Genomic DNA, 23,486 nt, shown 5'->3' with positions numbered 1-23,486 from the left:
TTATGTTTGATCCTTTGACTTCTAGCATAACTGAAACACACATTAACATGCACAGTCATAATAGGTAAATCATTAAAAAAAAATTCTTTCTATTCTAATTATTATTATTATTATTATTATTATTATTTATTTATTTTTTTAGAATCATTTTAGAAACATTTGATTTATTAATAGTGACCCTGTATACATGATTATGTTTGATCCTTTGACTTCTAGCATAACTGAAACACACATTAACATGCACAGTCATAATAGGTAAATCATTAAAAAAAAATTCTTAGAAGAAATCTAAACTGCTTAAGTAAAAACATTTGGGAAAATGTGTATTTTTGCTGTTCAGAGTCTACATGCCCTTAAAGGGACAGTTTGCTCAGAAATGAAATTTGCTATTAATTTACTCACTCTCAGGCCATCCAAGATGTATGTGACTTTTTTTTTTTCTTCAGCAGAAAAATCTTTAGCTGAAACTGTGGTCCCTGGTAATTCATAAAAGGAACACAAAAAACACACCCATGGCTCCTGAGGATAATTGAGGTTTTGGTCTGAATGAAAATGCAAGTTCATTCTCTGCCAGCAGCAGGTGCTTTTAGAGCAGAGGAATTAACAGTTTCACCAGTAATGGCTGTTACTGCTTTTCTGAAAACAGTTGGTTCCATTCAAAGATACATTCATATAAAAGCACCCACGACACGTTTTGATTTTGAAACGTGCAGTGCTCATGCTTTTTCAGCACAGTCAAATCCCTTTGGAGAATCTATTTTGTGGCGGTCAGTGTTGATATTGTGACAGGCCGCCACAAAAAAATCAGTGTATGGGAAACACTGGTCTTATGAAGTGAAATGATCGGTCTGTGCAAGAAACTGAACATTATTTACAACATTAATACTGTATTGTCCATAGGTAAATGGGGAAAACAGATTCTTTTTCACAAACTGTTGTTTCAGTGAACTGTTTTATTTACATAACCACACAGTGACACAAATTTATTAGGCTTGCTGCGCTAGACGGTGATACCTTTGTGAAGTCACTTGCCCACCCGCTGCACCACCTGTCATGTCTTTTTTTTTTAATAGTTATAAAAATAATTTAGTTCATTTAGAGAATAGACAGTGCAATTAAAAACTGAAAGTGACTACTCAATGCAGTGTGCTGAACAAATGTAGCATCACAGATCAGATTTCATTTATCAGGTGAGGAGAGTGAGTCAAGTTGACTGACAAGAAGACAGAGGTGAGAAAGACAAGACCATAGTGGATGATTTAGTTTCAAAATGAAATGCAAAAGCTTGTTGACATTTGACGTTTATCTAAGGAGATTTTGGAAGTTTTTTTTTTAAAACATTTGTTTCTTATTTAATTGGTTCCACTCTGTTTGCTAATTTTTACTTCTTAAACTTCAAGCTGCAGTCCATAAGTTTTGTGGAATTATCTTCCTTGTGTGGGTTGTGCACCGACACAGCTCCAGCGCAGAAGAATCTAATGTTTTTTGATGTGTGGCTGTCAGTCACAGCACTGGTTTGGATATTCACACTCTTTAAAATACAAAACGTGTGTAATGCCACGGCTATCTGTAATCAAATGCACATTTAAAATTGGAGTATAATTTAATTTTGCTCACATGTGTTTCATAAACACATAATCCTTTTTGGATTATAAACTGCCATTAAAATGACAAATTCAGTTATTCCAGATGCTGTGAGAAAAGACTATAAGAGATCTGCCACCTGCAGCATCCTCACATGCTATAGCCTTCTAGCCGGATGTTTACAGACATGATGTAATGACGCAGCGGCATGCTCGAATTTCCTGTGAAAACCTACCCCTACCACTCAAATTAGAAAATATTATAAGATAACCACTGTGAACTGGTCTAAAGTAAGGCAATAGGTTTGAACACTGGCTGGCTACGTACTTGCTCAAAAATTGGTTTTGTATAATGTTCAACCAAAAAAAGTTACAGACTGCAGCTTTAACTTGTAATTTATTTTTTTTATTTGACCTCAAGGTGTATGCTGTGTCTCCAAGCTTTCTTATTACTTCTAATAAATGTTCTACATTTCTTATTTGGTTCCACAGTGTTTACTTATTTTCAATTTTGTTTACTTTTTAACTTTGTGTAAGATATTTGTTATTTTACATTAGGCACAGCCTATAGAATAGTGTGTTTTTGTTTGTTTTGTTACAAAAAGTTATATAATTTTTATGTATAGGCTAAGTGAGTTTGAGGCTGTATTGTGTTGTTGACATTGCATTGCCGCTAATTCGAAAGTGAAAGTAAAAAGCTCACTGCACTTTTAAGCTATTCAAAAGTGAGGGAAAAGAAGGAAAAGAAGGTAAATTCAAACAAACTAAAAATGAACAATTGCTTTACGCCGAGTTGCCGCTAATTTGAAAGTGAAAGTAAAATGCACACGGCAATGATGATTTGTTCACAAACCGGATCTTGCAGGTAATAATGTTGTAAATAATGCTTTGTTTCTTGCACAGGGTTTCACTTCATAAGACCTCAATATATGGTCAGGAGCCACATGTATTAACTTTTTTACTAGCCTAAAAAAAATTGGAGAACCACTGACCTGGTAATTATTATTATTATTATTATTATTATTATTATTATTATTTATTTATTTTTTTAGAATCATTTTAGAAACATTTGATTTATTAATAGTGACCCTGTATACATGCAGCATCATTAAAGTGGAGTCTGATCAACGTTTCGTATGACACGTGCATACACCATCTCATCCTCTTGTTTGACTTCCTGAAAGAAAACACAAAGACAGAAGATACAAAGACACAAATGCCCAGAAGATAATGAAAGAGTTTACCACAGTTAATGCACTGCTTGATTATTAAGATTCAGTTTGAGATGTCTGATATCACATCTAACATTTCATATGGTAATCTTTCAGCATCTTAATTTCAAAAACAATCTTGTTTAATGAAATTATGATTTCATGTACATTTCAGGGGACCTTCATGTCAGTGTTATACAGTGTTTAATTCTTTTTTTTTTTTTTTGGATTGTTTTAGTAACACTGAAAAAAAAAAAAAAAAAAAAAAAAAAAAAAAATCATTTTTGTCTCTGTGTCCTTATTCAAGACAGCAGTGACAGCTCTGTTAGACATAAGCATGTGTTTAATTTCACTTCTGTATTTTTTTTAAGGTTTGCATGAGGTATTAAGGAGATTTGACTGTCAGTATTGATCAAACAGCTTCTTTCATGGACTGCTCTGTTTCTATTTCATGTTCCACATTTTTTTTTTTTTTTCCTTCAAACTCATGCTTGCTAAAATCAGCAGACATATTTATTTTTTTTTTTTTTTTTGTCTTTGAAGGCTTCAGTTTGCTTTTAGACTGCAAAAACACGCTGAACTCTTAACATGTTAACTGTTAGACATGTTTTCACACTTATCTGAGGCAATGTTTAGAAATCGTGCATGCTCAGTTTTTTTCTGGCTTGTCTTCAGATTTAATCTTATTTATTTTTTACTATAAACTTTCTTTTCTAACTCAAAATAAAAGAACATGCAGTATACTGTATATATAAAAATAAAACTGTTGTGACTTTAGTTCTTTTTTTTTTCATTATTATTTATTTATTTATTTATTTATTTTGCTCATAGGTCTTTATACCAATGGACTTTGCAAAGGATTTTTACTGTATGCATGAAGTTTGTTCTCAAGTTCCACAGAATCACACAGGGTTTCTTGTAGGGAAATAAATTTGAATATTACTGTACGAAAAAGAAAGTGTGAGCATTTATAGGACAAATACATCTAATTTGCTAGTGCTTTTATAAATATAAATAGACAGTTATAAAGAGCTTACCACTTTCTGTGCATTTCTTCTGTGTAACTTTGGAACAGCATAAGTGATCTCTTCTGTATGAGTCTGAACTGTTTGAACAATAATAATAGAGGTATTAAATCTACAAAACATCCTTTTTTCTTCATAAAAATGCTTTATTATTTCAGGTTTATTATTTCAGTATATCCTTAATACATACTTATAAAAAATATTTATATTTTCACAGATGTAGCATTAGCAGAAAACACTTGCCTTCTTGATCATTTTTTCTATATTTCTTGTAGATGCAGAAGATCCCGACTGCAGCTATAATCAACAGAGATCCAACAACAGCAACAGAGGTCAGCACTGTCAGAGATGCCGAGTCTGGAGGATGAGAAGGAGAGTATGAGACTGTTGCTGGAATGAAAGAGAGACATTAATGTGAGTAAAAAAGACTGCATCTGTAACAAACAATATGAACATTATCAGCACAACTTATAGGCTGTTCTCTGCCTGCTTCTAATTCTGCATGAACGTGCAATGGCAATAAAACCAGTACTAAAGATGTGTCTTTTCAGCAATTAGGTGGTTCTGATGCTGCTTTTTGTCCAAGCACCCTTAAAGGAGAAGTCCACTTCCAAAACAAAGATTCACATATAATGTACTCACCCCCTTGTCATCCAAGATGTTCATGTCTTTCTTTCTTCAGTTGTAAAGAAATTATGTTTTTTGAGGAAAACATTTCAGCATTTTTCTCCATATAATGGACTGATATGGTGCCCTGATTTTGAACTTCCAAAATGCAGTTTAAATGCGGCTTCAAACGATCCTAAATGCAGTTGTAAATGATCCCAGCCGAGGAAGAAGGGTCTTATCTAGCAAAACAATCGGTTATTTTCATTTAAAAAAAAAAATGCAATTTAAATACTTTTTAATCTCAAATGCTTGTCTTGCTTGCTCTTCCTGAACTCTGTGTATTATGGTTCAGGACAGTTAGGGTTATGTCGAAAAACTCTGATCGTATTTTCTCCCTCAACTTCAAAAATCATTTCAAAGTCATCCTACATCACTGCAGAAGTACTGACCCAGACTTTGCAAAGAAGATCAAACACCCTTAACAAAAAAGAGAGAACATGAGATGGGAGTTTTTCAACATACCTTAACTGTCAAGAACCAGAAAAAACAGTCCAGGAAGAGTAAGACAAGACAAGAGTTTGACATTAAAAAGAATATAAATTGTATTATTTTATATAAAAATAACAGATCGTTTTGCTAGATAAGACCCTTCTTCATCGGCTGGGATCGTTTACAACCGCATTTGGGATCGTTTGAAGCTGCATTTAATCTGTATTTTGAAAGTTCAAAATCAGGGCATCATACCAGTCCATTATATGGAGAAAAATGCTGAAATGTTTTTTCTTTACGACTGAAGAAAGAAAGACATAAACATCTTGGATGACAAGGGGGTGAATACATTATATGTGAATCTTTGTTTTGAAAGTGGACTTCTCCTATAGACTTTACATGGATTCATATTTAAAATGGGATTACAGCAAAATAGAGAAATGTTAAAGATGCTGAAAACATTAAAATCCTTATTTATTTCACAGTAAATAGGACAAGTTTGTATCATATAATAGAGTGAGAATAATTGTCTACTCACCATAGAGAGTAACATTGAAACTCTGTTTAGTCTCTGAGCTGCTGTTTTTGATGGACACTTCATAAAGTCCAGATTGTGTGGTTCCGATGTTTGTGATGGTCAGAGATCCAGTCTGATTGTCCAGCTTCAGTCTGTCTCTGAATCTCCCATCAGTTCCATTATATGTGTATGAGTTTCCAGCCTCTCGATTGATTTTAGCTATGAGTGACCTGTTAGTTCCAAACTTCCACAGTATCTGATCAGCCTTCTGTATTTCATTGAGTCTAATGTTTAGAGTGACAGAATCTCCTTCAGTCACTGACACTGACTTCACTGCATCTGTATCACCAAACATACCTGCAGAACAAACATAAACAGTTTCTCAGTCAAACATAATAAAGTTAACATTTAATTCAATGGCGAAATCAAATCATATAAATGGCCATGTGTAAAACACAGAAAATGATCTATACTAATATCTGCCATAACTCCAGAAAATGTTTGTAACTTACCAACTAGTAGAAAAAAAAACAGCCAAGAAAAAACAAATAATTTTGATTGAAACATCTTCCAACATCTCTGGGGTTTGAAATAGGATCAGTCAGGGTGCTTAAAAAGATGATCTGAGAGTGTCGTGGACTGAAGTAAAGTCAGGAAGCAAAAAAAATCTACTTCTGTCTTCGTGTCTCGGTTGAGTTGAGCATGTAGTGTCTTGAACTGTAGTCCAGTTTCACAACAGAGCTTTTTCTTCACAGTGTTTCAGTACACAGCCAATATAATCATATGTGACCATGGACCACAAAAGCAGTCATATTTTTTACATTTAGATAAATATATTGAGATATATTGAGCTTATATAAGCTTTCCACTGATGCATGGTTTGTTAGTATTGGACAATATTTGGCTGAGATACAACTATTTGAAAATCTGGAATCTGAGGGTGCAAAAAATCAAAATATTGAGAAAATCGCCTTTAAAGTTGTTCAAATGAAGTTCTTAGCAATGCACTTTACTAATCAAAATGTAAGTTTTGATATATTTATGGTAGAACATTTACAAAATATCTTCATGGAACATGATCTATACTTAATATCCTAATGATTTTTGGCATAAAAAAGCCAAAATCGATAACTTTGACCCATACAAATACACCGTGCTACTCAAGACTGGTTTTGTGGTCCAGGGTCACATATGTAGACACATATACAGCTGGAAAGATACAATTTTAGTTTAATTAACTCCAGCCAGTCCATTTAGCATGAAAGCATCCAAACTGTGATATTAAATATGTAACAACTCAATATGTAAAAAGTGATGTTTACACACTAAATTTAGCAGAAACGCTTGCACAGTCTGCATATTTTGAATCTCTCATGTCAAAGTCACTACCAGAACCTTTTTTTTTTTTTTTTTTTTTTTGACATTTACATAAAGCCTAAACACTAGGCTTTGAGATGAGCAAAATCTGTGCATAAGTGATCTCTGGAGATCCCTACGAAATGCATGCAAAAGTTACTTAGTGCTGGCTGGTAAACCATTTTGAATTACGCACAAGATATGAATTAAAAAATAATTAAAAAAAAAAGCATACCAGTACAAGTGGCTAAACAGCATAGACAGCGACATGAGTTCAGAGAGGATCCCTGTTAACTGCATACATTAATGGCTGAAAAACATTTAAAACTATTAATAACACACAACACATTTTTTAACTGGTCAAATAAACCAACTGTACACAGCTGTTAACAGAAGCCAGAGACACTGAAAATGGACACATAGAGGTAGAGCCGGTCCTAACATTTTGCGGGTCCTAAGCATATTTTCCACCTCACATCCTCCAATGTGCTATAGACTGACAATTTGTAAAGACTGTCATATTTATTTTCAGCCATAATATTGGTATCACTGATGTTGTGTTCTCTAACAAGTGTTATTTGATAACGCATTAAGTTAATGTTCGGTGATGCATCGTGTTCGATTGTGCTGAAAGCATTCGGTCATGCCTGACCAATGGATGGGTTCGTTTACTGAGGTCTGAAGAAAAGAGAGACTAAGTAAAAAGAAACAATAAGTTGATGTTACTCCTGGTGTCAGTGTGATTTTTATCAAACGCAACATTTGGCGACAAGGATGCCTGATATCGCACTACCACCTCCTGCTCCTTTCCTTGCTCTGCCCGGCGAGCCTCCGATTCCCTGGACTCGCTGGTTACAGTCCTTCGAAACTTTCATCTTGGCAGTGGGGCTGACGGACGTGAGCGCAGCCCGGAAAAAAGCGCTGTTGCTGCATTGCTTGGGAGTTGAGGGTCAGCGTGTGTTGTCAGCGCTCGAGTCAGGCACCACAAGCGATTATGACACAGCCGTGGAACTACTGAATGCACACTTTGCAGCACCACGGAGCACTCTGTTGCAACGTTTTTTGTTCCGCCAAAGACATCAGCTGCCCGGTGAGTCTGTGCAACAGTACGTTGCCAACTTGCGAGGATTGGCTAGTACATGCAAGTTTGGTGCGTTGCAGGACGAAATGATTCGTGACCAGTTAATTGAACATACCAACGATGCAAAAGTGCGTGAGACTCTGCTATTAGAACCGGATGATTTATCACTGTCCCGGTCAATCACGATTGCAGTGCGAATAGAGAGTGCAGCTGCATGTGCGTCGGCTCTGACTAAACAGCAAACAATCGCGGACTGCCCGGCCCCCTCCCCCATGCCACCATCGATGTTACAGCCGAGCCAGAACGACACATTGGCGGCAGCAGATTCCTCTACGGTTATGCTACTGAGGCGCCAACAGCGGTCGCGGCCACGCCCACAAGCACAAACACCACGGCCCTGTGATAACTGCGGATCATCATCTCATCTGTCTAGAGCACAGAACTGCCCAGCCCGTGGTCAAACATGCCGCAACTGTGGTAAGCGTAATCATTTCGCTTCAGTCTGCCGCTCTGCTCCAGCTGTGTCAGTCCAAGCACCCACTATCATTCACAATGTCTACTCTGGACCAGTCTCGTTTAAAGCATGTTCAGTGCGCCTAAATGATGTGTGTATCCCATTGCTTTTGGACACTGGTGCTAGTGTGTCTCTCCTGAACATGCACACATATAAACATTTTTTCGGTGCCCTGCCACTTTCAGCACCCGCTGCTTCACTCTGTGGCTATGGCGACTCAAAGATTGACTTAGTGGGTTCCCTGCAAGTGACCGTTGGATATGGCAATAAGATGGTGCCTAGCTTTACCTTCCACGTTGCCCATCGTGGGGCCAACCTGATGGGTCTGGATTTGTTCTCAGCTCTGGGATTTTCACTAGTGGACACAAAGGGAGCTGCGATCTTGACAGTTTCCACGCCTTGGCAGCAAAAATGGCCATCCCTTTTTGAAGGCTTGGGCTGCCTTACTGCTTTTGCCCACCAACCTCTCCTGAACCCCACCATTAAACCAGTCATCCAACCACTCCGACGCATTCCCTTGGCTCTCCGTGATAGTGTCTCGGCTGAGCTTAAGCAGCTGCTGGACATTGGCATTATTGAACCAGTGGATGCGTCGCCCTGGGTCTCGAACCTGGTGGTAGCTCAGAAAAAGTCAGGGGCCCTACGGGTGTGCGTTGACCTGCGAGCAGTGAATAAGGCAGTGATCCCGGACAGGTTTCCTCTGCCTACCTCAGAAGAGCTCATTGCACAGTTCCATGGCTCAACTATGTTCTCTAAACTGGACCTCAGACAGGGTTACCTACAAGTACCTCTTCACCCCAGCAGCAGAAACCTCACAGCCTTTGTGACCCATGCAGGTGTGTTTCGCTACACGCGTATGCCGTTTGGACTTAGCTCCGCCCCTAGCTGTTTTCAAAAAATTATGGTATCGGTGCTGGCTGGTATACCAGGGGTGGCCATTTACCTGGATGATGTGGTTATCCATGGGCCCACCCCCGAGAGTCATGACGAACGCCTCAGCAGAGTCTTTGCAGCCCTAGCTGAACACAAACTAACACTCAACGCTGAAAAATGCACCTTCTCTGCACCGACCATTGAATATGTGGGTTCCCGGCTGTCGGCAGATGGCGTCACACCACTTCGATCAAATATAGATGTCATACTGGCCATTCCCGAACCCAGCTCAGCTGCGCAGGTTGCCTCTTTTTTGGGCATGACGGGCTACTACCTGAAGTTCCTTCCACATTATTCCGCTACCACTGCCCCACTGCGGCGACTGCTGCGTAAGGATGAGCCATGGGTGTGGACACAAGCATGCTCTGATGCTGTGCGTGCACTCAAGGTGCAGCTCACCACAGCCCCGGTGTTGGCTCACTTTGATATCTCCAGTCCCACCTGGGTAACTTGCGATGCATCGGCTACAGCCATAGGAGCAGTGCTGTCACAGACCCAGCGAGGCGTCGAGAAGCCCATCGCCTTTGCATCACGCGCCCTTAATCAGACGGAGCAGAGATACTCGGTGGGGGAACGTGAAGCATTAGCCTGCATCTGGGCCTGTGAGAGGTGGCATTTGTATCTCTATGGTCGCGCATTCACCCTCAGGACAGATCACCAGGCCCTGACTGCACAGCTTTCTACGTCTGGAACAGGCCACAGGCCACTGAGGTTACACCGCTGGTCCGACCGTCTTCGCCAGTATAATTTCGATCTGAAGTTCACCCCTGGCAGGGACAATGTTGTGGCTGATCTACTGTCCCGCTCCGCTCCACCACACCCCGACACACCCATTCACACCGACACGGACCAGGTGGAACGAGACATTGTCCAGATGCTACACGCACCCCTCCAGGCCGTCATATCATTACAGGAACTGAAGGAGGCATCGGAACAGGACCCAGTCCTTTCTCAGCTCCGTGTCTATATTCTGAACGGCTGGCCTCAGGAGGTGCCAGAGGGGCTGGCAGCATTCTCCAGGATAAAGCAGGAGCTGTCTTGCTGGAACGATACCTGTGTGGCACGCGGTCTCTGCACAGTCATTCCCAGCACCCTACGTGCACGTGTCTTGGCAATGGCTCACGAGGGCCACCTAGGTATTGTGAAGTTGAAGCAGCGCTGCAGAGAGCGTGTTTGGTGGCCAGGGATAGATAAAGACATCGAGGCCCTGGTAAAAGACTGTGCTGCCTGTCTCTTGAGCGGTAAGACTGGTCACCAGGCACCCCCACCCCTACAGCCTCTCGCTTGGCCATCGCAGCCCTGGGACCACCTGCAGCTGGACATATGTGGTGAGATACAGGGAGTTCCTCATCACCAACGCTTCCTAGTGGTTGTGTATGACCTGCATTCAAAATGGCCTGAACTCATTGCCACTGGCTCTGTGACCTCTCAGGTCATAATTAACTTCCTGGACTCTCTCTGTTTTCCCGTTGGGGCCTACCAAACACTATCACTACTGACAATGGCCCACAGCTGATCTCGGCAGAGTTCACAACATACCTCAAAAACAAAGGTATTCATCACATCCGCACGGCATATTATCATCCCCAGGCTAATGGTGGCGTTGAACGCTTTCATCAGTCACTAAAAAACAGCCTCAGAGCGCACTTGTTCCAGGGATGGAGCTTCTCACAGGCCATCCATCACACACTGCTGCACTATAGGGCCACCCAACACTCTACGACAGGGGTCTCTCCAGCTTTCCTCATGCTTGGCCGTGAGCTCCACCTTCCCCTCGACAGGCTCAGCCCTGCACTGCCTCAGGAACCACTACAGAGAGTCAGGGCCTCTGTCACCCGCCAGCAAAGGAGGATGAAGCAGAAATTCGATCTCTCAGCACGGGTTAAGGTCCCTGATATAAAGGCCGCAGATTGGGTCAGGGTTCGCAGACCTCACAGAGACAACAAACTCGCTTCCTATTGGTCTGCCCCTCTCCAAGTTACTCATCAGCTGGGCCCAGCCACCTTCTTGCTCAGTGACGGCACACGGTGGCATGCAAGCCGCCTCCGCAAAGTGCCGCCCCTGGCACATACGACCGGAGTTACATCTCAAGCCACACCCCCAGCCCAGCAGGACACCCCAGCGCTCCAGCTGACACCTCAGATAGCTCCTGCACAGGCTCCAGACATTTCTACCAACCTGCCAGCTGAGATTTGTGCCTGCCCATCACAGGCTGCCCAGCCTCATCCCCATGTTTCTCCGCGGCCTGTCCGCATTCGTTCTCGCCCAGGGCACTTGCAGGACTTTGTGTCAACATTTCATGTTTGAAACCCTGTAGGAGGGGGGGGGGGAAATGTTGTGTTCTCTAACAAGTGTTATTTGATAACGCATTAAGTTAATGTTCGGTGATGCATCGTGTTCGATTGTGCTGAAAGCATTCGGTCATGCCTGACCAATGGATGGGTTCGTTTACTGAGGTCTGAAGAAAAGAGAGACTAAGTAAAAAGAAACAATAAGTTGATGTTACTCCCGGTGTCAGTGTGATTTTTATCAAACGCAACAACTGATACTGGCCTTCAGTCATAAAAAAAGATTTCATTAAACAAATATTCAAAATACACCGTCTATGTGTTTCTACATTAATTTGAAGATTGAGTGTAAAATTATTGCAATATAAAAGTATATTTAAATATATCACAAAGCTTCAAATTTTGAAATTTTACATTCTAATTGACATCAAGTTTATCTGGATTGTGATTAAAATGCACTGGTACCCCAACTGTTTAATATGACTTAATTTACGGGTAACACTTTATTTTGATGGTACCTTTTGAAGATTCTGTTGACAATAAGTAAGGTTGCACCTTCATGTCAACTGACACTCATTAGAGTGTTAGTAGACTGTCTGTTTAATAACTGCTAACTCTTTATTGTGATGGTCTTCCAACAGACATTCTACTGACTGTAATAATTTTGCAAGTACATGTCAACTTAATCTAAACTTTACCCTACCAGTCTAATACTCTAGTGAGAGTTAGTTGATATATAGGTGCAATGTTACTTATAGTCAACAGAATGTGTTTAATGGACCATCAAAATAAAGTGAAACCAATATATGTTTTAACATGATAACAATTTAATATAAACATTGTAAGTTACTAATGCTTACATTTCCTTAGTTATTCAAAAAGCACAAAAAGCAGCTACAGAAAACGAGCGAAGAACATTAACACGATTACTAGCCTAGCCTAGTCTAGCGTAGGTTTATGCACTTTAAAAAACACTCCCGGTACCAGAGGTGAATACAATAGTTGCATCACTGTATAATGAATAAATCTCTAACCCCTTATTTACACAGCACACGTCTGCTACGTGAAGGGGGGCCGTTCCCCCAAAAACGAGTTACTTTGCCCGCCTTTTCCATCCTCTTCCCTCCTTGATGAACATGATCGATTTCAAAAGTGAAAGTAAAAAGCGCATACGAAAGCGATTGCAGGCTTCCCACCCGAAACACCCCCTCCCGCTCACCATGATTTGTGCCCCCCCGGAGAAATTTCAATGCCACATGCGAGCAGCCAATCTAATCAATGCTTGTGTTTATACCAGCCACCTCGCGGCAATTTTCTGAAGCGCCCCAGAAGCGGCTGCACTGCATCGCTAAACTTAGGCGCCTATAGTCTATTTTTGACGGATAATAACAACAGGCGGTACACGGTACTATCGTCTATCGACACAACCCTTTTGATAACTCTGTTTTTTAGTATGAATATGTTAGCCTTGAAGTTATCTATAGCATGTTTCAAAACAATGACAAAATAGATATATTGCATATGCGAGATATAATCATTCAAAGTTTACAGTCTCTCACTTCTGCCAATATGGATCAATGATTTTGATGACATCACCCTCCACTTCAGCTTCTCATCAAAATTTCCGTCCAATCAAATGCTCTCTAAAATCCAAAGCATCCCGCCTTATTTTCACTCGCCATATTGTTGCTTAAGGGAGTGTTGAATCTGCAGAGGTGTACATCTGTGACACCACTACCTCAGAGGCACCTTCTTTTATTTATTATTGTTGGCAGGACCGGAGTGGGACTCATTTTCAGCCCTGAAGTTTCATGCCTTAGACCGGCCCACTTTAGTTCAGGACTGACTATATTAAAATAATGCAATTAAAACCTCAGTATATATTCAAATCTGATTCAAACCACTTTGTAACCGGTGGCTTTTCTAGGTGGAAACAGTGACATTTGACAAGATTAAACTTGTCTGGTGCCTGAACTATTGGATAAAAATTGTTTTATTATTATTATTATTATTATTATTATTATTATTATTTTATTCTTTTTACTACTGATTGAAGTTTTCTTTGGGCCCGCCACCACTACAGTAGGTGTCCCTGATCCCAGTCATTGAATACTGAGTATCTGCCGATACTGAGTCCCAGTCTGATATTTCTATTTTCCTATGCTTGGTGCAACACTGTAAGTGCATGTTTGAAGGCATGAGGTGTGGTCTAATTCAGTCTGGCGGAAGTTAGTGAATAGTTAACAGTGTCACTAGCTCTTTTCTCTACCGTATAACTGCAGGTGATCACAGTTTTTCAGAACTGAGTGAAACTCAGACCACTGAACTGCTGAAGAAAATGTTTCAAACATTTGCTTTTTGCTGTTTGTGCTGTTGCTGTCTGGTTGGTGAGTTATAGACAAGTTTTACGGTTTATGTTTGCATGTTATTTTTGTGTGGATCTCTGATGACCTTCAGTTCCAACGTCAATAAATATAATTAATTAGCCCCAACATCAATAAATATAATTAATTGTAACTCTTCCTAACACTAAACCAAAACTTACAATGTTCAATATATAAAGGTGTGTGAATACAGAAGATATCTGTGTTTTCCACATGGCCATTTGCCAGGTCTGTGTATTTACCTTTCCAAAGTGTGTTGATTATTTAATAACAACTTTAAACTTCAGTTAAATCTTTATTAAACCAATCTAAATTTTGTGTGGTTGAAAAACTGTTTCTGTTTGTTCTGCAGGTGTGTTTGCTGATACAGATGCAGTGAAGTCAGTGTCAGTGACTGAAGGAGATTCTGTCACTCTAAACATTAGACTCAATGAAATACAGAAGGCTGATCAGATACTGTGGAAGTTTGGAACTAACAGGTCACTCATAGCTAAAATCAATCGAGAGGCTGGAAACTCATACACATCTGATGGTCCTGATGGGAGATTCAGAGACAGACTGAAGCTGGACAGTAAGACTGGATCTCTGACCATCACAAACACCAGACTTTATAAAGTGTCCATCAAAAACAGCAGCTCAGAGACTAAACACAGATTCAGTATTACTGTCTATGGTGAGTAGAGAGTTACAGCTCTGTTATATATAGTCTTTCAGTGGTGAAAAAAAAAAGTGAATAAATAAATAAATAAATAAATAAAAGTTAAGCAGGATCTAGAAGGAATAGACAATAAATTTTTGGTCTACTCGGGAAGTAAAATGCATTTAAAAATATAGCTGCAAGCAGTAATTATCAGGGTTCAAGTGCTTTAAGGCATTTATAAAAAAGACATTATTTAGCAAGCTTGTAACCACCTAAATCAATGATTTAAAAAGGATTTTTGGTAAATCGATAGGTAATTTACCATACAAATATTATGTTTTTTAACCATTATGACTGTGAGCAGTAGCTATGGTTTGATCTCGTTAAAACTTTGCATGCTTGTTTAGAATCACGGGTCACATGTGCTCAGCAGGTTTCATGATGTTTTGAATTTTCCTTTAGGCTTTATATGATTTTGAGTAAATTTGGGCTGGCCCCTATTCTAAATGACCCTGTTATAGCTTCCCAAAGGGTACATTTCAAATATTTTTGATAATTATTGGCCTAGAGAGTCCAAAGAATTGTACTGCAGTGTAGATTGAGCAAGAATCACAAGAGAAGGTGTTTACATCTTCTTAGTCATTTAACAAATGATTTGATTGACAGCAGTGGTTCAAGAGGCAAAAGTCATATGATAGGAATATTGCGTGTATGTGCGAAAAAACGTGCGACATACGATCGTTTACACCCTTGAAAAATGATATGGCCCCCTAGTGGCCAATTTCTTTCAAATTTCTCTCAGACCTTTAGGGCCCACCAAGTTTTGTTCTGATCGGCCTCTGTTAACCTTGTCTGACAGGTGCTCAAACTTTGTCGGCCAATAGCAGCCATGTTTTTTGAGATACACAAACGTCATAAAATTTTTATGTTGATAGGATTGCGCAATTGCCATTTTTGTGTTTTTTTCCCTCTTATAGCGCCACCAAGTGTCCAAGCTTTTTTTTTTTTTTTTTTTTTTTCCCTGTGGCCTCAAATTGTGCTCTTACATAAATGTTCCGGAGTTTGGCTGAGATATAGGCATTTTACTAAAAGTAGCCCTGCCCCTTTTGAAAGTTTTGGCGCGCATTTGCGACTGTGAGTCAAAAGTTCTGAAAAAAGTAGAGAAACTGTTTTGATAATTATTGAAATTCACTCTCCAAAGAATCTTTCTGCATTGGTTTGGTTCCAATTGGGCAAAAAACCTAGGGCTAGTTCGCAAAAGTAGTTTTTTCGAAAAATATGAAATACCCCAAAATTTTGCCTCATGATCGAATGTGTTTTGTCCAACATGAGCCAAGAATTTCAACAACATAAGACATTTGAGCCTGCGACTGATGGTTTAGGAGTTTGAGCAATTTCATACTTTTGATCACTGTAGCGCCCCCGTCAGGCCGATTGTAGCGGTGTAAATTCTACCATCCCTCCAAGTCTCTGCGACTTACAGTTTGGTCTGCACAATCAGTTCTACATGGAGATCGCTGATCCGTGACAATTCTAACAATTACAGTTGGGTTTCAGCGCTATACACTTGAACCCCTCTAACAACAAAATGCATAACAAAAAATTAAAAACAAAATAGGATAGGTGGCAGTTTTACCATATTGATGTGGAGTGGTCAGTGTGAGGTGACAATGACACACAAATTTTGGTGTCAGCATGTCAAAGCTTTGCAGAGATAAGTCTTAGATGCAGTTTGGGACCATGTCATCAAATTTGTGCAGTAAATGCAAATGGTTTCATCTATGAGACAAAATCCATACATTTTTGCTGGCAAGGTCTGAAGATGATCTGAGTTGAATTCATGAAAATCAGAGCAAAGGTTTAGGAGGAGTTTGAAAAAGTAGGTTTTCAACATCAAAATGGAGGATAAGCAGTTCAGAGATGTAGAGATGAGCCTTAGATGCAGTTTGGCATCATGTCATCAAATTTGATGTGGTAAATGAAAACTGTTTCAACTATCTAAGCAAAATTTGGTGACAGTTGGACCAACAATCTAGGAAGAATTTGAAAAAGTAGGATTTCCAAATAAATCATGATCGAAAAGTTCGGAGCGGTTTAGAACATATAAGCAAAAATAGACATTTTCCAAATATCCTGACCACTAGGTGGCACTCTGTGAAACTGTGCAGTTAACCTCAGATCATGGTTGGCACAACACAAGGAATTTAGTCTGAACACACTCAAGTGTTGTGGAGAAATAGCCTTATGTTCACTTTAATAAGCTCTTCGACAAATTCGTTTGCACGTTATTCGGAAACGCTTTGACTGATTAACTTGATTGTTTGTTTAGTTGACATGGGCTGCAGATGATATGGTTTCTATCTCACATAGTGAAGATCTGCTTCTATATTCATTTGATTCTTTGCATTGTAATTTGTGTAATATATAGGTCATGTGTGGCCTCATAACTGCTACTAGGAGATAAATTATATTCTTATTTAATTTAATTCATACATGTTTTCCAGCTCCTCTGCCTGTTCCTGTCATCAGCAGTAACTCCACACAAAACTCATCATCATATTGTTCATTGGTGTGTTCAGTGGTGAATGTGAGTCATGTGAGTCTCTCCTGGTACAAAGGAAACAGTTTATTGTCCAGCATCAGTGTGTCTGATCTCAGCATCAGTCTCTCTCTACCTCTGGAGGTTCAGTGTCTGGATGATTCCTACAGCTGTGTTGTGGCTTATTCATTCACCAACCAGACCACACATCTCACCAACACTCAACTATGTCAACCATGTCCAGGTACAAGTTATAGTCTTTCTAGATTTTCACTGGTTGCTCCTTTATGAGAAATGTCATTCCAAGTTTTATTTTTGATTTAACATCACTTTACTGACATCTCATCTTGACTTTTCTATCTGCTGAGATGCTGTCATTAAAATAAAGGGAACTATGTTTCCCTCCAATGATGAAACGGAAAACTTTTAACAGGAAAAAAAGATTAATTCATTTGTCATTTTCATTGTGTGCCAAATATGGTACAGAAATTACACACTTCTATAATAAATGTCCTTCACTGGTAAAATATTAATTGTGTTCTTTTATTTCCTTAGATTGCACATTCTGTTGTCACGTTACTGAAGCTGTGACTCGATTGGTCATCTCTGCTGTGGTGGGTGTGGCTGCTGCTTTTATTATGGTGTATGACATCACATCCAGAAAAGTTGAAAAGTAGAGATGACAGAACAGACATCATCATCATCATCATCAAACCCTTGCAGATAAATTATATATTCTAACATTGTTAATGTGTCCAACCCTTGTCAGAATATTTTTTACATTTAAATAAACTGGCATATCAGTTCATATTGAATGACCTTATGGATGATAGTTTAGTTGTTTTATTTTGGCTAAACCATAACTGAGATTAACAGAGGTTTCTTTCACCACTAGGTGGATATTTTATTTTATTTTATTTTATTTTATTTTATTTTATTTTATTTTATTTTATTTTATTTTATTTTTATCATTTCTTCATATAAATAGCGCCACCTACTGGTCCAGTATTTAATCAGCGTTAGCAATGTTAGGAGGCTTTTTAAGTCAGTGCATGTAAATAGCTCAGCTGTTTAATTACATTTAGTAGCAGGGTGGTAGCTTTGCTGTTTTGAATAATGTAGCTTTTCAGAATGTGCTGTTTTGTTCAGTAGTGTGGTATTGTTGTGTAGTAAGATTTTCTTTCTCTGTGTTCCTTTACAATATGTACAAATTTAAATAAATTTTGAAAAGGAAAAAAAAAAAAAAAAATGTGACCAGTGTTTTTGTGTTTTTGTAGTTGCTTTGCTATGAAAGAAAGCAAAATGCCCACTGATAGAACTACTTGGGACTACTTGTTTAGTGCGTAATTAGAAAACCTACAAATTCAATTCATGTCATTTTAACTAGGCAAATACAGCCTTTTTTTTTGTTGTTGTTGTTTTTAATATGTTGCATATATATATATATATAGATATATATATATATATATATGAGGGCATAAACACACACACACACACAATACTGGCTGGTCTAAAACCATAGACGTTAATTGGGCTATTGTGTAAAACACTGGCTGAGCGTGTGGGCCGTCGTTCCTGACACAGTCCGACACTTATCCTGACACAAACAAACGGAACATTGAGCAGTTGTAGTCAGGCTACTGGACTGCGCTTTTGCTATTGTTTAAAATAAAAACGACAACATGGACGTGTCTTTTTCAGCATAATAGAAATTGTAAAGATAAATCAGGTGTAAATAGTGTAAACCAGTCTGAGTGTAAATCGTGTTGTTTTATTTATTTATTTATTTTTTTTTTTTTTTGTTTTGTTTTCTTTACTTTTATTATTTTATTTTATTTTTGTCGTCTCGTAGAATAAAATCTGGTTCAGGGTGCAGCGCAGAAAAACGGATCGCTGACGAACACTCAGAGAGATCAGAGGACTGTAATAACTCTACGGATCATCTATATTCACTCCACTACACTATGAAGAGAGCATTTATACTCTTCCTGCTCCCGGCATTCGCGATCGGTAAGTGTCTTTAGCATGGCTGGGGACAATGTCCACCCAGGCAAAAAGTGGTGAGGACATGTCCCACCCGTTACGCTTGTGACTGCAGCACTTTCGGTTTCGCTTTTCTACAAACCGTGAATGTGCACTTATTAATTTATTATTTATTGTTTTCACGGAACTTCTAAATCTGATAACTGTAGTAAAGGTCATTGCACACTTAAGTCCGAAATTTTCGTATGCGTTTTTTCGTATTCGTCACGCACACTGAGTTCGATGCGTATTAAATCCTCCGCTGCGAAAAAAAATCGCAAAACAATACACAGTTGAATTTTCAAGCAGTTAGGATGATTTTGTTGTCCACTTTCTACTTAAAACTGAAAAAGAAAAGACATGGGTCCCATCCAATTGTAAGATATAGAGAGGAAGGAGAGAACTTTTTGTGCGCACCGCTTTAAGGACCTGCGGGATTATCCCGGGCGATTCAATGTTTACTTTAGGATGTCAGTAAACTTTGATGCTTTGCTAACGTTACTGGAGCCAAATATTATAAAGAAGACCACTAATTTATGTGAACTCAATGATAAAGATGTAAGATCTAAAGATGGCGGCGCGGTCAGACGCAGCGGCTACTCCGGGTCAACACTGGATAACACACAGCATCTGGAACACACGACAGAAGACAGAAAAAAAATATTATAACAAATATAAAAAAATATTGTTAAAGTACTATTGCTTGTGTGTTTATTTATTGGGTAGTTCAATATTGTCTGATCTGACTAATGACATGTTTACATATGTTAAAATGACCTGTAGCGAACGTTCCCTATAGGTCCTCACAATATTTCTTGAACGTCCCGTGAACGTCCGTGGTACGTCCCGCGAACGCCCCCCCGTTTCGTCCTCCGGACGTCCCGCGAACGGACTCGTGACATCCTCATGACGTCTAAAGAACCCTACACAAAGACGTCCAGGGGACGTTCGCGGATGCCATTCAGGGGACGTTGTGGCGACCTTTTTTTGTTAGCTGGGCAGAATTGTGACAAAGCGGCTGTACAGTATTAAATAGGAAATGTACATCAACAATGCAAAAGGTCAACAATAAACACTCAATTACAAAACACTGTTCATCGCTGGTGGAGTTTATGTTGGTGAAGTGTCGGCCGTTCTATCTGCCGCGGGAGTTCACGGCCATTGTTATTGTCGCGGTTTACATTCCGCCGTGTGCAAACGCTAAGGACGCGCTTCGTGAGCTGTACAACGCCATCAGCGAACAACAAACAAATAACCCCGACAGCTTTTTCATCATTGCCAGTGACTTTAATCACGCGAACTTAAAGTCAGTTTTGCCAAAATTCTACCAACACGTGAACTTTGCAACAAGGGGAAACAACACATTGGACTTGGTTTACACAACGGAAAAAAATGCATACAAAGCTGAACCCCGCCCCCACCTCGGATACTCAGACCACATCTCTGTAATGCTAATCCCAGCATACAGACCACTTCTCAAACTCACCAAACCGGTTCAAAAACATTTCACAGTATGGCCAGATGATGCCACCTCAACACTACAGGACTGCTTTCAGTGCACAGACTGGAACATGTTCAGAGAGGCGGCCACCTACAACAACCACACAGACCTGCACGAGTACACTGAAACTGTGACTGCTTACATCAAAAAGTGCATTGATGATGTGACAGTCACCAAGACCATCACCACACGTGCAAACCAGAAGCCGTGGATGACAGCAGAGGTTCGTGGGCTGCTAAAGTCCAGAGATGATGCGTTCAGATCAGGAGACAAAGCAGCCCTAAAAACAGCAAGAGCCAATCTGTCCCGTGGCATCAAGCAAGCAAAACGCCTGTATGCACAAAAAATAAATAACCACTTTACTAATAGCAAAGACACACGGAGCCTGTGGCAAGCCATTCAGACCATCACTGATTACAAGCCCCTGCCACAGGCCTGCGACGACGACACAACCCTCCCAGACGCACTCAATGAGTTCTATGCACGGTTTGAAATGCAGAATGACACACCTGCACAAAAACTACCCACACCTCCCAACAACCAGGCACTCTGTCTGTCTCCAGCCGACGTAAGGAAGACTCTATCCAGGGTTAACCCACGCAAGGCTGCGGGTCCTGACAACATACCTGGCCGTGTACTGAGAGACTGTGCTGCACAGCTGACGGATGTCCTAACAGACATCTTCAACACCTCGCTGAGCCAGGCAGTCGTCCCCACGTGTCTCAAATCCACCTCCATAATTCCAGTACCAAAGAAGTCCCCTGTGTCTTGTTTGAATGACTACCGTCCCATAGCACTGACTCCAATCATGATGAAGTGCTTTGAGAGGTTAGTTATGCACAATATCAAAACCAGCCTCCCCAACACACTCGATCCGCTCCAGTTTGCATACCGTCCAAACCGTTCCACGGACGATGCTATTTCCTCCACCCTCCACCTGGCTCTTACTCACTTAGAAAACAAAGACTCTTATGTTAGAATGCTGTTCATTGACTTCAGCTCAGCATTCAATACAATAATCCCACAACAGCTGATCAACAAATTAAACCTTCTGGGCCTTAACACCTCCCTTTGCAACTGGATCTTGGACTTTTTAACTGGAAGACCTCAGTCAGTCCGTGTCGGCCACAACACCTCGAGCACTACCACACTGAGCACAGGTGCCCCACAGGGCTGTGTTCTCAGCCCGCTGCTCTTCACGCTGCTGACCCACGACTGCACTGCCAAGTTCAGCTCCAACCATATCATCAAGTTTGCTGATGACACAACGGTGGTAGGTCTCATCAGCAACAACGATGAAACACACTACAGAGAGGAAGTGGCACCACTGGTTGAATGGTGTGGTGCAAACAACCTGTCCCTCAATGTGAGTAAGACAAAGGAGGTTGTGATGGACTTCAGGAGGAACTCTGCTGACCACCCCCCCACTGACCATCGACAGCTCGGCTGTGGAGAGAGTCAGCAGCACTAAATTCCTGGGGGTGCACATCACGGAGGATCTCACCTGGACCACCAACACCATGTCACTCTCCAAGAAGGCACAACAGCGCCTACACTTTCTCCGCCGGCTGAAAAGGGCAAGTCTCCCTCCACTCATCCTCACCACATTCTACAGGGGAACCATTGAGAGTGTGCTGACCAGCTGCATCACTGTCTGGTACGGGAACTGCAGTGCTGCTGACCGCAAGACCCTACAACGGACAGTGAACACAGCTGCAAAAATCATCAGTGCCCCTCTCCCCTCCCTTCTGGACATTTTCCTTGCACGATGCTCCGGTAAAGCCACTAGTATCGTGAAGGACCCCACCCATCCCTCCCATCATCTCTTCCAGCTCCTGCCATCAGGAAGACGCTACAGAAGCATCAGAGCCCGCTCTGCAAGACTGCTCAACAGCTTTTTCCCCCAGGCTGTGAGAGCCCTCAATTCCAACCACCTCACCCCCCCTCTGAAATCCTTATCCACAATGTAAACTGTTGAAAAACTCAAAACACAATTTTTGCAATTCTGAGTGTGCTACACACAGGTGAGTGGGCTGGACAAACCACCTGTAGTAATGCATTCTTTCATCTCTATATGCACCAGACACTTTCCTATAAACACTACATGTACACAGAAAACATTGTGCACCTCTGAGTGTGCTACATACAGGTGAGTGGGCTAGACAAACCACCTGTAGAAACACTCTTTTCTCATTATGTTACAAGGACTTACAAATGTTTACTTGTCAACATACCACAAATCATTTTGCACTTTCTGCATTTTAACCTTTAAATACCTCTTCTGCACATTAGCATGCACAGTTATTATGTAAAGTACTTGTATAGTCTGTCTTAGGTTATGTGTATGTAGAGTTAATTATTTATAGTATATGTATAGTTACATGTATAGGGTTAAAAACATTTTTTTACGTCTAGTGTATTTATGTTCATATTTATGTTTATTTATGTAGCACCGTGGTCCTGCGAGACACGACACTGTATGTCCACACATGTAGCGGAATGACAATAAAGCTTGACTTGACTTGACTTGACTTGACTAAGGACGTTTACAGTGCTTTGTGCTGCGAGACGAAGTGGATGAACTTGTCAGATGAAATTCTGGATTTTGGCGTTCGTTTGTACGGTGGCTCTGATCTGTCAAAACACCTCTCAAAATGCTTGCGGACTAAAGTTTCGGAGGCAGTGTGTAAACATTACTGACGTAACGTGAGGTCGTATTTATTTTTTAACGTGCAAAAATTTTGGACTCAGTGTGCAATGACCTTAAGTTTAAACAGGGTGTAGGTGTACCTTT

At 40.3% G+C, this 23,486-nt stretch overlaps 1 protein-coding gene across 1 annotated transcript; it reads left to right on the top strand.

The window, feature by feature from the left end:
* Positions 1-13,902: 13,902 nt before the first annotated feature.
* LOC127154237 (uncharacterized) lies at positions 13,903-18,362 on the top strand. Its single transcript, XM_051095670.1, has 4 exons — positions 13,903-13,993; positions 14,343-14,663; positions 17,135-17,413; positions 17,725-18,362. Exons 1-4 carry the CDS (start codon positions 13,945-13,947, stop codon positions 17,844-17,846), a joined length of 771 nt encoding a protein of 256 aa, XP_050951627.1. The 5' UTR covers positions 13,903-13,944; the 3' UTR covers positions 17,847-18,362.
* Positions 18,363-23,486: the final 5,124 nt, after the last annotated feature.

This window comes from Labeo rohita, chromosome 22, assembly GCF_022985175.1.
Source record: "Labeo rohita strain BAU-BD-2019 chromosome 22, IGBB_LRoh.1.0, whole genome shotgun sequence".
NCBI lineage: Eukaryota > Metazoa > Chordata > Actinopteri > Cypriniformes > Cyprinidae > Labeo > Labeo rohita.
Note: the sequence above shows the minus strand (reverse complement) of the source record. Positions and strands in the feature narration are given on the sequence as shown.